At 40.9% G+C, this 16,484-nt stretch overlaps 1 protein-coding gene across 3 annotated transcripts in view; it reads right to left on the reverse strand.

The window, feature by feature from the left end:
* The window catches only part of fam204a (family with sequence similarity 204 member A), an 88,076-nt gene that overhangs the window by 2,206 nt on the left and 69,386 nt on the right, over positions 1–16,484 (reverse strand). For all 3 annotated transcript variants that reach the window (XM_068052989.1, XM_068052988.1, XM_068052987.1), the window contains exon 8: positions 7,326–7,432. In XM_068052989.1, coding sequence (XP_067909090.1) covers positions 7,326–7,432 — 107 coding nt within the window. The remainder of the gene's footprint in view (positions 1–7,325; positions 7,433–16,484) is intronic.

Here is a 16,484-nt window from a genome sequence, read left to right on the forward strand (position 1 = left end):
TGTGACATCCTATGATTATCAATATGTTTTTCTGAAAAAGTTCTGAAGACACTGCAAATTGTGGTTTCTGGTTGCTGGTCTAGTCACTGATCTATGTGCAGTGTCTGCTGTGTAATTTATGATGTTAGTGCACTATTCCCATTGAATCCGCACCCATAATGTGCACAGCTGGCCTATAAACTGCTAGTGTGTCAAATTTCAATGTTTTTGCCTTGCACCAAAGCACTGTCATTTTCTTGGTTTGCTGTGTACATTGTAGGATGTACATTGTGGAAATAATGTAAGTGGGAACAAAATTTTTCCCAGGCAGTTTGCAGAGGTCACTGACAGGAATGGGTTTAGCAGGACAGGCACCAGAAAGTGAATGATATAAAGAGTTGGTGGATACACAGTTATGGCCTTTAATGGTGGCAATATACTGGAATGGTGCTTTATTATTGTAAACTGGTCATTCTGATTTTCACATAATGTTATGTTTTGGCGATTTTTGTTTCAAATTCATATGAGGTAAGTAGCACCTCAAGTTCTAAAAGTAACCACTTATTTCAGCTGTCTATTTCATTTTCAACATGCCCTTCTGGAGTGTGAACAGTAATGACTGCTCCCAATGCTTCTCACCCTGAAACTGCTCCATGATGGAGTTGCTATACTGCAGAGATTGGGTGTAAGCAAAGGGACACATTGGGGTGCATCTTCAATAGACTATTTGGTCTCTGCACAGGAATTTCACCATGAACTCCAATTTTCTCTCAGTCTTCTGCTGCCTACAGGCAATTTTTCAGCATGTTGGTTTGCTTGAGCTAACAGCCTGGCTGACAGCTAACAAAGCTCATAACATTGTTATGACCAGGTGAGAAATGTGTCAGGGGTCTTTTGCTGTCTTTACTTGGTTTTATTGTAACAGGGTTTAATTTTAAACACACTGTGTTTTGAGAATTCTTGTTCACAGCTTTCCAATCATAAGGCAACAAACAGGCTTTCTTTGTTTTAAAAAGGAAAAGTGAAATTTATTAAATTTACTTAAACTCTAATACAGTTCACGCCTACGGATATATGACACGCCCACGCTAGCATGGACATGCAATATACACATGCAGATAGGGAGAGAAAAGAGAAGATAGAGTGGAACAATTTGAGGCAATATCTTGTTACTGTGCTTTGCTCTCTGTATAGTCCTTTTGTAGGTAATTCTTGCATTTCGTTGGGGCGCAGTATTCTGCTTGAACCTTGTTCATGTTGGACAGTTTTCTCGCTTTGAGTTTCACGTGTTTTCACAAGATTCAGTTCCGTGGGAAGGATATAGGAGCAAGCAGACAGGAGATGCTGTGCTTCTTGCTTCAGCTCCTGGAGCACACGGCGTTCCGAGTTCAAATCTTTTGTTGGAAGTTCAAATCTCAACAGCCAGCTCGTCATGTGACTAAAACTGGTCTGACCACTTCTTCTGTGTATTGGGGAAGCAATGACTGGGTCCCTTTTGTTCCAACACTGCTAGTACTATGCAAATGTCCTTCCAGTCAGGGGCTTGCAATTTTAAGTTTTAATGTTCATGTGGCGAAATTATGTGTGCCTCAGTCTTGGCAGGTGGGGGGTTTGCCTGACACCTCCACACCAGGGGAATGAAATGCGATTTGAAGAAAAATGGCGCATTTCATTAGAGTTTGAGAGAAATACAAGATACAGCAAGAAAACCATGCATTTCTGTCATTCATCAATCTTAAAGCTTATTAAAACTGGTCTGTTATGGGTGCCAGGGCTGCTTTAATGTTCTCTTTTTTTCTCTCAGGAGAGTTAGTAGGGGCAGGTCTATCCTAAAGTCTGAGTCATCCAAAGACTTTATACTTCAGGGATGGGTGGTTCCCTTTTCCTCTGACTGTGGGAGAGGATTCTTTGTTACTCTTCCCTTTGTTCTCTGGGACACTCCTATGTACAAGTATTTGTGCAGATTTAACTGCATTCTCCTGAGACACTTTGACTTGGTGAGGCATCACCCTCACGGTTTCACTGCCCCCTAGAGGTCTCTCTTTGTCTCTGCAGATTCCTGTAAATGCGGTTAGCAACTCTGGTGGGGTGCTTCTGGAGTCTGCATTTACATAGAAGGATGTGGGGTCTAACTTTTCACATTTTTCGGGGTTGGTTGACTGGACGGTAGGAGTTTTCATCAAGGATTCTTCCTGGACTTCCTTTAACCTGCCCTCTTGGCCACTTTTCCCCCTTCTCTTTCTAAATTTTTGCCAGCCGTGTGCCTGCCTGTCCCAGTTTGTTCTTGGCGGGGATCCCTTATAGCTCACCAGCCCTCTGCTGAAGGGTCCTTCTAACACCGGTACAGGACACTGTAGGTTGGGGTTCCCCTCAACCTGGCACATGCGGCAACACCTGCAGTACTCCACCACATCTTTATGGAGTTTTGGCCAGTCAAACTGCTGTCTTATACGGACTTTGGTCTTTCGTATACCAGCATGTACAGCTACAGTAGTCTTGTTGGCCCTTCTTAATATTTCTCCCCAGTACCTTTGTGGCACCACTAACTGGTGAACTACTGTCCACTCCTTAGCCTCAGGTCTGTGAGGAGAACTCCATTTCCTCATCTGTACCTCATTCTTTAAATAGTAGCAATCAGGGACTCCCTCTGCTTCACTTTCACACTGGGCAGCCCGTGCTAACTCTCGCAATACTGGGTCGGCTCGCTAAGCCTCAGCTAGGGAGATTCCATTTAATTCATTCCCAGGGTCTCCCAACTTTCTAAAGAAAGTTTCGGACAGGCAGACCTCATGGTCATCTGCCTGCAGTGCCAATCCAGTCTCCTCTGGAGGAGCTGGTTTGATCATGGCCTGATCCACTACAAAGAACAAAGAAAATTACAGCACAGGAACAGGCCCTTCGGCCCTCCAAGCCTGCGCCGATCCAGATCCTCTATCTAAACATGACGCCTATTTTCTAAGGGTCTGTATCTCTTTACTTCCTGCTCATTCATGTATCTGTCTAGATACATCTTAAAAGACGCTATTGTGCCCGCGTCTACCACCTCCGCTGGCAACGCGTTCCAGGCACCCACCACCCTCTGCGTGAAGAACTTTCCACGCATATCCCCTTTCACTTTGAACTCATGACCCCTAGTAATTGAATCCCCCACTCTGGGAAAAAGCTTCTTGCTATCCAACCTGTCTATACCTCTCATGATTTTGTACACCTCAATCAGGTCCCCTGAGACCGTCTCCTGCTACCGCCCTATCTCTCTGACCTCCTGCAGTCTTTCTTTCACTACTGGGGGGCTACCACCTTCACCCCTGCCAGATCATTACCTAGGAGGTCAACCCTGTCCACAGGCAAACTAGGGACAATCCCTACAGTCACCAGTCCCGAAACTAGGTCGCACTCCAGGTGTACTGTTACAGGCATACACTGCCTTCCAATACCATTCATCACCATTTGTGTGTTCACAGCACTCTCTGGGGGAAAGGTCAGGCCTTTTTCCAGTAAAAATGATCTGGTGGCCCTGTGTCCCTGAGAATCACTATGGGCTTGCTTGCCTCACTCGAGGGATATGGGGTTACTTTCCCTTCAAATAAAAAAAACCCTGATAACCTTCAGGAATCCTTTTAACTTTTCCTGCACTTTTTTAATGTTCATGTGGCAAAATCATGTGTGCTTCAATCTTGGCGGGGTGGAGGGTGGGGGGGCGTTGCCTGAGAATCTTATTAAGTAAATGATAAAATTGGCTTCCATCCAGTGTGGTTTGACAAGTGAGTTGTAAAGCAAACAACTTAAGGGGCTACCTGGGATTTGCTACGACAAAAGCGAACTAGAAATCTTAACACTTTTTAACATAAGCATGGAAAATTTGAAATAACTTTTGTTCATCTAATTCTAAAACAAGTTGTAACATATTCTGCACATTATCAGATTTGATAATGATCGAGCTTTTCCTGTCAAAGTAACAGCTAAGTTAACAATAAAAGCAAAATACTGCGGATGCTGGAAATCTGAATTAAAAACAAGTAGTGCTGGAAATAGTCAGCAGGTCTGGCAGCATCTCTGGAGAGAGAAGCAGAGTTAACGTTTCAGGTCAGTGACCCTTCATCAGAACTGGCAAATATTAGAAATATAATAGGTTTTAAGGAAATAAAGTGGGGATGGGGCAAACAAACAACAAAAGAGGTGTTGCTAGGGCAAGGGCACAGAGAATAACTGACCAGAAGGCCATGGAGCAAAGGCAAATGGTATGTTAATGGTATGATGAAAGACAAAGCGTTAGTACAGAGAGGGTGTTAATTGACAGAAAAATGAACAGCCCTGGCCCAAAGCACAAACATGAAAAAAAAGTGGATAGGCACAGTAGAAACAAACTAAAATAAAACAAAACAAAAAATTAAAATAAAAAGGGGAGGCCCCCGTCATGCTCTGAAAAAGCTAGGCTAATGATACTGTTATTTATGTGCAAATGGTACAGCAACTTCAGACATAAGCAGGCATGTGGTTAAACTCAAATATCGAAGAGTTGCCCGACTCTGCCTTTAGTTTCACAAAAATGGCATCTCAATGGCTGGGACACTATTGAAATGAAGTTGAAATGGAGTGAAGTTGCCTTATTTGTGCTGTAGGTATGACGTAAACTCGCCATAGAAAGTTCAGTTCTGTCCATTCCAGTCTAAGTATCTTTTTTAACAGTATGATCAGCATTAATTACTGGCAAACAACCTCTCTGGCACTGAAAGTTAATGATTACAAGTTTGGAGTTTCATTTCTTGAGTTTAATTGTTGGTGATTTTCTAAATGTAAGATAGATTTTTTAAAAACTTTTCTTGTTATATTTTTCTCTCTCTCTCTCTCTCTTAATTCAATTTTTTTTCCTCTTTATTTCTTGTTCTGTGCCTGATTTGGCATTGAATTCACCCACTCTAATTTACACTTTCATTGTGGTCCTTGCGCTATTAATTTCACAGTCCTTCAATCTGATTGATTAAGCAGATACACAGCTGCCTGTCCTTTAACTCAGGTCCCAGATGCCTGGTTTCCCTCGCTGGATCGTTATCAGGTCGCAATTTCAGCAACTTTCCATACAAAAAAATTTAAAAACCTAATCATGCAAGGATAAGTTTAATTAATAACTGTTAGATTACCTGCTACAACAAATTATAGCTTAATATCCTCTTTTTGGGTAATACCCTACATATTTTGCAATCTTGGAATCCTGTACGACACTGAGCAGAGCTTCCGATCCCATAACCTCTCCACCTTGAGGGAACCGTTTATAATGTCACCTAAATTGGGGACCAGGAAGGGAAGTTGGGTAATCAACAGTTTAGTGGGCACAGGGTTGAGAGAGCAGGAGTTGGGTCTCATGGCCAAGATGAGCTCTGAGAAGGCATAAGGAAGTAGGAGAGAAGCTAAGAAAAATGTGGGTTCAAGGCTAAGATAGGGGTGAACCTTGTGGGAAGCTTGGTTTGGTGGACAAGGGGAAGGCGTGATGCGGCACAACCAGCTGAGCAGATGGTCTCAATTTTTGTGGCAAAGAAATTCACGAGCTCCTTGCATTTGTCACTGGGGATGAGAATGGAAGGGGCAGGAAGAAAGATTTATGGAGATGGTTAGTAGTGGAGCAAAGGAGCAGGGATTATCTTGCATTTCAAGATGATCCTGGAGTAGTGAGCTGTTTGGACAGGGGGTCCAACAATGCTTGATGTGGTCTAGGCAGATCTGGCAATGAATGGCAAAGCCAGTTGTGCATCAGATATGTTCAAGACTGCCCCTTGGACTTGAGGGAGCAAAGACAGGGGCTGTGCAGGGGCAACAAGTGGAGATTTAGGCAGAGATGAGGGAGTGATGACAGTTTGAGAAGTATCATGGCAAACGGAGGGCCTTAGGCTGAACAGTTGACAAAGTACAGTTGTAAGTGATGGGCAAGAATTATTTTTTCCAGAAGCAGAAGCAGTTGTAGGGCAATTGGAAGGGTGATGTGATTGTATTATAGATACAAGGAAATGATCAGAGATGGCCTTGTCTGTAATTGAGACAATACTACTTTTGTAGGATGGGATGTCTAGTTTGGCTGTCCATTTGATGGCCTCCTGTGAAGCTGAGTGGAGAAATGAGGTGCCTCTCGCAACACATCTTAGCAAGCAGGTTGATGTAATGTGTTCCATGGTCTGGGACTCATGGCCTCAATCAAACTTTAGGTCACCCCTCATCGTCCACTTATGGAGCAGGTGACTGGACTGTCCATGTCCAGTGCGGATTCAGTTGAGCGCTGTCCACTGTTTGAGGGAGGTGGAAGCCATAGATCTCTACTATTGGTCAGCGATGAGGTGTTGATTCTTTATACTGTATGTGTCTTTGGCCGTTAATAAATTGAAAGTGCAGACAGGTCTTACAATTGGTCATCCAGACAGAAAATGTGCCAAGTGTGTTACAGACTTTGTAAGTGATAATCCAAACTTAAATTGTGCTTAAAAATGTTCATTTTTGAGTGAAAATCACTCAAAATAAACTTTTATTCCTTTATCTTGTGTTTAAATGGTGATTGGATTGCAACTAAAATAGTTGCCTTAATAGTCCTGTAAAAGATTCTATTACAGTGAATTCTGCTAATTCTCACAAAAATATCAGGTAGATTTTCCATACAGAGACAGAGGAAGAAAAAGAAAACGAGGAGTTATCAGGTCCTTGACAGATAGTAGCATGAAGCAGGAATATCAAAGCAAAATACCATGGATGCTGGAAATCTGAAATAAAAACGGTTCTCTTGAAAGATCACAGACCTGAAACTTTAATTCTGTTTCTCTCTCCACAGATGTTGCCAGACCTGCTGAGTATTTACAGCATTTTCTGTTTTTATTATAGTAGCATGAAGCAGTGTTGATTTCAGTTCCCAATAACTAATAGTCAGAAGTGTTCAACGATAGTACTTGCAAAAGTGTGGCAAACACTGCCAACTTCGGCAGTCTCCTGCTCTTACCATATCCTAAGATGCGTCATGCATCATGCATTTTATCCAATTCAGAAATGGGTCAGCATATGTGAACATTGCTGGGAGATGAACCTAGGTCTTTCTTGTCTCAGTCTGATGCCCATACAAAAAAAAGTACATTCTTTTGAATAAATGATAGTATATTTGATCGTGTGAAAGGATTGTGGACTGAAGCAGCTATCATTTTCCTAAATAAATGTGAGCTGCAGCCCATAAATCCAAACAAACCTTGCCAGCTGAACCCAAATGCTATCTGAAAATCATAAAGGCAACTAACAATAAAAGAAACATTCCTGTTGTGTTGACTATTATTCAAATTCAACAGGAAGTACTTGCATTTAATTGGTAAAGAATGACTCACCCCCAAGCAAGTTGCTTCTTCTTTTGGGCCTGCTGAGAAGCTTCAGCCTCTTGTTTGGCTTTTGCAAAATCACGGCAATTGACAGCTTTGGCAATTTGCACACCCAACTATTGAAAGATCCAAGAATATGAGAAAAGTTAAACACAAAAAAAAGCATACAAAAATAAAATTAATTCCAATATCTCACATCTGCTTTCGTCTTTCCTAACAAAAGACCTTCTCTATGCAAACTGATACAGAAACAATTCCAACAAACATTTTTCTCCTCATGGACATAGAACAGTAAATCTTAAACTCATTCCTGGAGTTTTCACAATAAACCTCATCAAAAGACAAAAATTACAGAATATGCTTAATCCAAAAGTGAAATAAATTCATGCAAAAGTGCAAAATATACACAAAAATGAAACAGAATTACATGATAGCCAAAGGCACAGCACGTCAGACCATGTGACTGAAGATTCTGCAATCCTCCATGCCAACAAACATCTTGCTTTTGTGGTGGCTTGGGGGGTGGGGGAAGAGAAGAAAACCGCAACAACTTGAAAGCTGAGTGCAATCGTGAAACAATTTTTTAAAACCACAATGCAGAACAAGATCAGGTTGTTCAAACGAATGGCCTGCAGTCTTACATTTCAGTGGATTATGCCCCAGCCCTTGCTGACATTGTTCTACTCCACAAATATTTCTAACCACTCACTCTTCCTGACCATAGTGCAGTACCTTCCACATCTTTGCATTGATATTATTCAATTTAGCTTACATTTTGTTTCCTTCCTTTTGATTTGCTGCAAGCTGTATTTCGTTTTTTGTTCTTGGGATGTGGGCGCTCTGGCAAGATTTCACTTATTCCCTCCAGTTGAGCTAAGAGATGGTGGTGGCGTGGGGAGTTTTCTCCTAGAACTACTGTAGCCCTTGTGGTGATGATGGAGCTCCCACAATGATGCGAATAGAGGGTTTAAAGTACAGAGGTGCTGTGAAGTCATAATGTTCCCTGCTTTTGATGTACTCAACAAACCACCTGGAGTTAACTCAGTATTTTTCCTCTCCCCTGCCAATGGTTCTGACTCATACGATTACAAAGGCACAGGGTACCTACCAGTTAGCACATCTAAAAGGGCCACTCTTTATATTAGATTCAACAGGCCACTTGACCACAGAGGACGTTACAGCTGAGACAAAGGGAGATTTTAACTGACTCAAAACCTATTCACTTGCATGGAGTTAAAATCAGGTTCAAATTGTTCACAACCATCATGCACACACTTGCACTCTTCTAGCAGAGTCACTCTGAAGCAAGACTGCTTGCAGAGTTGTCCCTTCCTTGTGACAGTGGGATTGAAGCCAACTGCAGTGGCCCCAAATACCGCTCGCCTAAGTCATTACAAATTAGGGTTTAAACCTGGGTGGTGCATTTTCCAAACGAGCCATCAGGCAGTTATCATCTTGTCCTTTGGCAAATAGTTAAGCTCCAGCTCCTCATATTATGTCAACATCTGGCTTGACACCACCTCCAAACACATCTTTCCCTCTCCTTTCAGCATTCCAAAAGGGACTATTCCCCCTGCGACACCCTGGTCCACTCCTCAATCACCCCAACACCCCCTCTCCTTTCTACGGCACATTTGCATGCAAAGGCAGCAGATGCAACACTTGCTTTTTCATCTCCTATCTCATCGTCCTAGGCCCCAAACACTCCTTTCAGGTGTAACAGTAATTTACATGTACTTCTTTCAATTTAGTATACTGTATTTGCTGCTCACAATGTAGTCTTCTCTACATTGGGGAGACCAAACGCAGATTGTGTGATTGCTTTTCAGAACACTGCCATTCAGTTCCTAAGAAAGACCCCAAGCTTTCAGGTGCTTGTCATTTTAGTTCTGCACCTTGCTCTCACACTGTCTTCTCTCTCCTTGGTCTTTTGCAATGAAGCTCAATGTAAGCTAGAGGAACAACGCTTCATCTTTTGATTAGGCACTTTACAACCTTCCGGACTCAACAGTGAGTTCAACAATTTCAGACTGTAACCTCTACTTCCATGGTGTTTGCTCTTTCTTTTCAAGTTTTTGTTTTACTTATGTTTTTCTCTTGCTTTTGCTTTCGGAGGGCAGTTGTTCATGATTCAGCCATTTGCACCTTCTCTAGACACATCTTTTGTTTCCTCATTTGTCCCATTACCACTCCCTTTTGTCTTGCACCACCAACCTGGTCATCATTTAATCTCTCATGTCTTCCATCCTATCACAGACCTTCCCTATTGTTCTTTTTCACACCCTCCTTACACTTACTTAAAATCTATTACATTTCTAACTTTTCCCAGTTCTGATGAAAGGTCATTGTCCTGAAACGTTAACTGTTTCTCTCTCTACAGATGCTGCCTGATCTGAGTATTTCCAGCATTTTTTGAATTTCTTTAGATTGTGCGTCTGCAGACTCTACTTATAATCTTTTTCATCAATATACTTCTATATTTTCCCACTTTTCTCCTCAGGTCATGCACTGTACTCTGTAGACATGTGACCTAATCCTCAGTTTCTATCATTGGCACTCTTCAGCTTGATACTAGGCACATGAGATTTGCCTGGGGTAACTCTCTCTATAACTTGTGTGTAGGGAAGCACCTGGCTTGGCAGCTGTCTGAAAACCTAGTTAGTAAGAACTAATTGCAGGCACAAACCTGTTTACGCAACGCACAGTAATAATGACTGTGTCATGGAATTGCATGCTTCACCACTCCCATCTTTGTTTTGTTTCTTCTTGAAATGTGAGCATCATTGGCAAGGCCAACATTTATTACCCATCCCTAAATTACTTTGAGAAAGTGGTGGGAAGCCACCTTCTTGACTGTGGTGTAAGCACACTCACAATGCTGCTAGGGAGTTCCAGGATTTGACCCAACAACAGTGAAGGAATACAACATAGCTCCTAGTCAGGATGGTGTGTGACTTGGACGGGAACTTGCAGGTGGTGGTGTTCCCATGCCTCTGCTGCCCTTCTATGTGTTAAAGGCTGCGGGTTTGGAAGATGCTGTCAAAGGAGCCTTGCTGCAGTGCATCCTCTAGATGGTACACACTGCTGTCACAGTGCACTGGTGGTGCAGGGAGTGAATGTTTAAGGTGGTGGTTGGGGTGCCGATCAAGCGGACTGCTTTGGCTTGGGTGGTGTCGAGCTTCACGAGTGTTGTTGGAGCTGCACTCATCCAGGCAAGTGGAGAATATTCCATCGCATTACTGACTTGTGCCTAGTAGATGGTGGATAGGCTTTGAGGAGTCAGGTGTTACTCGCTGCTGAATTCCGAGCCTCTGACCTGCTCTTGCAACCACAGTATTTATATGGCTGGCCCAGTTAAGTTTCTGATCAATGGCAACCCCCAGAATGTTGATGGTGGGAGATTTAGCAATAGTAATGCCGTTGAATGTCAAGGCGAAATGGTTAGATTCTCTCTTGTTGGAGATGGTCACTGCCTGGCCACTTGTGTGGTGCGAATGTTACTTGCCCAAGCATTTATCAGTCCAAGCCCGAATGCTGTCCAGGTCTTGATGTGTGCAGGCATGGACTGGTTCAGTATCTGTTGCCTGCTCCAGCCTTATAACCCCTCCAGAACTGTTCATTCCTCTAATTGTGGCCTCTTGTACATCCACCCTCCCTTCACCCCTCTATTGGTGTCTGTGTCTTCAGCCAACAACACTCTGGAAGTCTCTCTTTGAAGCTCCCTGCCTCTTTCTATTATCAAGGCACTCCTTAAAACCCACCTCCTTGATCAAGCTTTTGATTACCCCTCCTAATAGTGCCTTCTTTTGCTTGGTATCCACTTTTGGCTGATTAGGCCCTTTATGCTGTGGGATTTTCTATTCATTATAGGCACTATATAGCTACAAATTGTTATTAATTTGCATGTAATTGTACTTTGTGGTCATATCACTAATTTTTACACTGTTACCAATAGGAATAGAACGCAAAGCCACCAGTTATAATTTATGAGTGACAGCATGGAGGAACATGAATGGGTAGCATCAGAATGCTACTGAAATAACTGATGTTGATGCTGGAAACAATTTGTTGTGAAGTTTACATATAAATGACTACACAATAGTGCAAAACTTGGTATTCCAATGCTATACCTACGATTTCCCGGGGATACTTTTTTTTTACCCCTTTCTTCCCATGCGGCAGTACTTTGTTTCCTCCTTCCCAATTGTAGTCAGTATGAGAACTCACCAAAGTGAGAAGTTACAAGGATATTCACATGCCAAACATGATTTAAGAAATGATCATCTAGGCTCATTTAAGAGCAATTATATAGACAAGCTGTTGAGGGCGATTGCCAAACCATAATACAGAAAGGATTGAACGCCTTCAGGAAAGGGGATAGGAGAAAACTAGAGAGGGGGAAAAGAAATAGTTCACATCTTTAGGCCATTTAGATATATTTTCCGAAATTGCAAAAGCAAATGCTTATGTCATGTCCATATAAAACATAACTGGTTTAATCGGCTATATATGCACTTAGATTATTAACATTAATGAAGATGATGTAAATGTACTGAGTTTGTTAGGCAATCAGTAATTCAGTATTATTTCCCTATTGATTCTTAATTACAAACAAAGATAATACAACCGCTCGTGCCAAAATAAGCTGAATTATTTAGGAAGTGTAATTAAAGTCCATTAGTTGAAAATAATGCTCTCAATCAAGATTTAGCATGACATGCTTCCTTGAGCCATCCCACTAAAAATTTGAGATTAGTGAGGGAAATATAGAATAAAGCGGGTCTATCTCTGCTAACCAAGGATCCTTTGTCTGTATATACTGAACTAGCTAACGAAAATAATTGCACAAGACAGAGACGGGTTTGCCAATAATGATTAGATAACATGCAAAGTTTTGCTATATGTATAATAATTTTAGCTCATCACCTGACACGAATTCAATTTTCAAATATAATATAAACCATATTCATCAAGTAGAAACCATGGTTTAAAAAATACAAATGTGAATGTACACCATGCTCATCCATAACATACCATACCATGTACATATGGCAATGTTATCTGACCCCTAGTAATTTCAAACAGTTACATGTTTACTCATAATAAACAGTTGGGTTGCAATCATGCTGCCCAATACATTTCCCAACGAGCACATTAAATTCTCTGCTCCATTGTTTTGACAGAGGCATTCATTGATTTTTGGGCTAAATCCCCTGTAAACCAGGCTAAGAAATGTTGACTACAAATAGCACATTGCGTGCTTTGCCAGCATTATGCCACTGGAAGAGCAGTGGAAAGCCCATTCCTACACTTCCAGTAAAGCAACACTGCAAAAACAGGAGCAGGGTCTGAAGAATTTCCAAGCCACTGACTTCCGATGAGATTGTAACAGAGCAGAACTAAAGCAGCATATTTGATGGAGCTGAAGTATTCTTGGTCACCAGGCTTATCCACACAATCAGTTATGCAAAATTATTGTTTCTTCGAAAGAAGGGGCACACATGGGACTTGAATCTCCAAAGGTCAGGGATGGGGGTGCTCAGCAGAAATAAAAAGGAACCTCTGCTTTAAAATGTTATCTGAAGCTTTCAAACACCAACTCACTCCCAGATATCCACTACCTTTCATGTTATCCATGGAAATTTACATGGACAAAAACACTGGACACGGGATGAAGCACACTCATGTCGGGCTCAACTGTATTTGGGGTTTTTGATGTGGACAAATGCACATTAACACAAAGGACAAAAGAAAAACACAGCACAGCAATTCCATAAAAGTTATAGCAATAATCTTTTTGGCGTTTTAATTTTGTATGTGAATTTAGAAAACATCAGTGAGGGAAATTTTCTGAATTACACCAGAGAACAATAAAAAGGTTAAAAAGAATGCCCAAGGATACTGACACGACATCTTCCCTGGGAGGAGACAGTGGCATAGTGGTAATGCCACTGGACTAGTAACCCGGAAACCCAGGCTACTGCTCTGGGGACATGGGTTTGAATCTCATCAGGGCAGATGATGAAATTTGAATTCAATTAATCTGGGAATTAAAAAGCTAATGGTGATCATGAAACCATTGTTGATTGTTGTAAAAACCCATCTGGTTCATTAATGCCCTTTAAGGAAGGAAATCTGCCATCCTTAGCTCCTTACATGTGACTCCAGACCCATAGCAATGTGGTTGACTCTTTTTTTAAAAAAAAATGCCCGAGCAAGCCACTCAGTTCAAGGGCAATTAGGGATAGGCAATAAATACTGGCCAAGCCAGTGATGCCCACATCCCACAAGTGAATAAACAAAATGCCACCATCATCACAAGTCAGACCCACATGCCTGCAATTCCCCACAGTCTGTCATTCAATAGGTGTGATATTTTTGTTAAAATTAAAGTCTACTTCTGTAGCTGTCTCTTCTAATGAGTTGCAATTTTTCTGTATACTTTATAACATTTCCCAAATCAGATATATAATTAAGGAACATCATTCCAGTGCTTAAGTACTGTCCCAGGGAACTGAGGATGTTGGCTGTTTGAAGGATGAAGACATATGGTGGCTCCTTCAGGTTGACTAAGCTAGCCTCAATTTCCCAGACTCGGGTCTTACGTATTGGAATTATCCTTTTGAGACCGGACAGGTTTACGTATAAAGATAGCAGTGGATGTACCTCAGGCTGGAAACTGTGCAAGTAATAAGAAGCACAAGATGACCTGTCAGGATATCCTTAACTGTACAGAGGTAGTTACATTCAACCATTCAGAACACAAGACTGCAGATATGTCAAACTAATAATTAAACAAAATGACTGTTCTGTAGTCCACTGAGATTTTTGATAGTAGAATTCAGCTTTGTAATTCCCTTTCTGACTTTACCACAGACCTAAAATAATAGAATGCAATTCCAATGTTTTCCTTGAAATATTCAGCTGCATTAGGATTTTAACATCTTATGATGTGATTTAAGCTACACTGATTTATCAGCACTCATTATAACATGCTGTTTTATTTCATAACCTATACATCTGTTTTATAAACATTGTTTCTGGGGACCGTACATTCTGCAGATTTGTTCATTCTTATCAGATGTTTCCCCTGGTTGGGGAGTCTAGAACTAGGGGACACAGTTTCAAAATAAGGGGGAAGCCACTCAGGACAGAGGATAAATTTCTTTACTCAGAGGGTTCCGAATCTTTGGAATACTCTACCCCAGAGGGCTGTGGAAGCTCAGTCATTGAGTATATTTAAAGCAGAGATTGACACATTTCTAATACAAATGACATAAGGTGATATGGGGATAGTGTGGGAAAAAGGCATTGAAGTGGATGATCAGCCATGATCATATTGAATGGTGGGGCAGGCTCGATGGGCTGAATGGCCTTCTCCTGTTCCTATATTCCTATGTAGAGATTTTGGTAAACAGTAAATGTTGCTATGCAGCCTGGGTGAAGCTGATGGTCAAGGTAATATTGTGTCTCATCATCATGCAGATCTAAAAGCTGCCACAGACAGCTTAGATGGGAATGGAGGGAGGGGAAGACAGAGTCTGAGCATGCAGTAAAAGAAATGAACTCCAAAGGCTTTTTATCACTGTATTTCAGGAACCAAGGGTGTAAAATGTTCTAATTTGGGTTATATTAAAAGCCATAAAAGGTCTTTCAAAAAGATTAATGGTACTTTCTTGGATTGAAGATAAGGGTTTTAGCTGGCTGGAAATACATGGCTTTTTCTGGGCCCTTGAGGCATTCATCTATACAGCCACTTGGAAGATTTGTAAAAGCATCTGCATAACCTGCAGCTAATGAACAGTAAAGATTTTTTCCAGCATTCCTCACAATTTAATATAAAATTATTAAATTCACCAGGGAAAAAAATACTACAAAAATGTTATCAGTAACTTAGGTTGGATTGGTGGCTTTTTTTAAAAAAAAACATTTTTGAAGTAGTAGCTCTACTGTGATTTGTGTATTAAATTGTGTTATCAGTTCAGTCTGTGGTTTCCTTGTCTTTACTGGAGCTCTGCATTAATGTCTATGCAAGTTACCTAGGAGACCAAACAGATCAAAGAGACAAAACTCCACTGTCTGATTAATCAGCCTACAAACAGCTTATTTTTTTTTGCCTTCATGCAAGTATGAAAATTAGATTCTGGGAATCGTACATTGTGCAGATTTGTTCATTCTTATCAGAACAAAGCATGCAGCAGCTTATTTCATGGATCACTGGCACAGTCGTCAATGCAACACTGAGCAGGTGACAGCTCTTCATTTCGTAGGTTGAACAAAATTAGTGAAATTCAGTGTAAATTAGCCTTTCATCTTGTAGGTAATATGGCAGATTTTCAATTTCCAGTGTCTGCGTGCTAAAAAGTCTAAAATGTTCTTCTTTTCCCCCCTCCCTCCAAACACATAGCCAGTCCCCATGTTTTCACATGTTCTTTATCTCAGCCCTTCCAAGTGAGAAAAAGCTTATTAGTTCGCTTTGAACTTCAATCGCATTTACAACAACAGTTTTATAAGCTAATTAGAAAAACAGATTAATTAATGAGTAACTAGTAATAAAATGGCAATCAGGAAGAAAGAAACAGAGGGTGCTAAGCTTCAACTACCACCAATTAATACCTAATTACAAACAAATTATATATGTATTTTGCTGTGGGCTTCAATTTACTGAAAAAATGGCTGCAATTAAAAAGAGAAAACATGTTGCTTAATTAAACTGCAAAAAATCAATAGTACAAAAAAAGGCTTTGCCTACCTCGGCAATTAGTAGAATACAATAAAACTAATTCTGTCGCTTGACTTTCTTAGCCCATTAATTGAAGCTCAATATCATGCTCCAGTAATTTAAGACCAAAAGCACAAGTCATAGTGTTTCTCCTGCTCAAAATGTGTTCCAAAAAAATCTACCCATTACACTTTTTTGCCTGATAAACCGAGAGCTCAATATCTTGAATTAATTGTTCACAATGTGATAAATCCATTACTTACTGGTCACCTTGAACTTGACTGAACTGGTCAAGTATAATGCATAGTTGCTTAATCTAGATACGAAACACAAAATTACCATGATCTAAATACAACCTTAATGGCATGTTTAAAAGAGCATTGCAGTGTGGTAAATGCAGAGAGTATCATTGCATCAATAGTTTTGTAAAAGCTTGAGTCAGTTAA

The sequence above is a fragment of the Heterodontus francisci genome, chromosome 20, assembly GCF_036365525.1.
Source record: "Heterodontus francisci isolate sHetFra1 chromosome 20, sHetFra1.hap1, whole genome shotgun sequence".
Lineage (NCBI taxonomy): Eukaryota > Metazoa > Chordata > Chondrichthyes > Heterodontiformes > Heterodontidae > Heterodontus > Heterodontus francisci.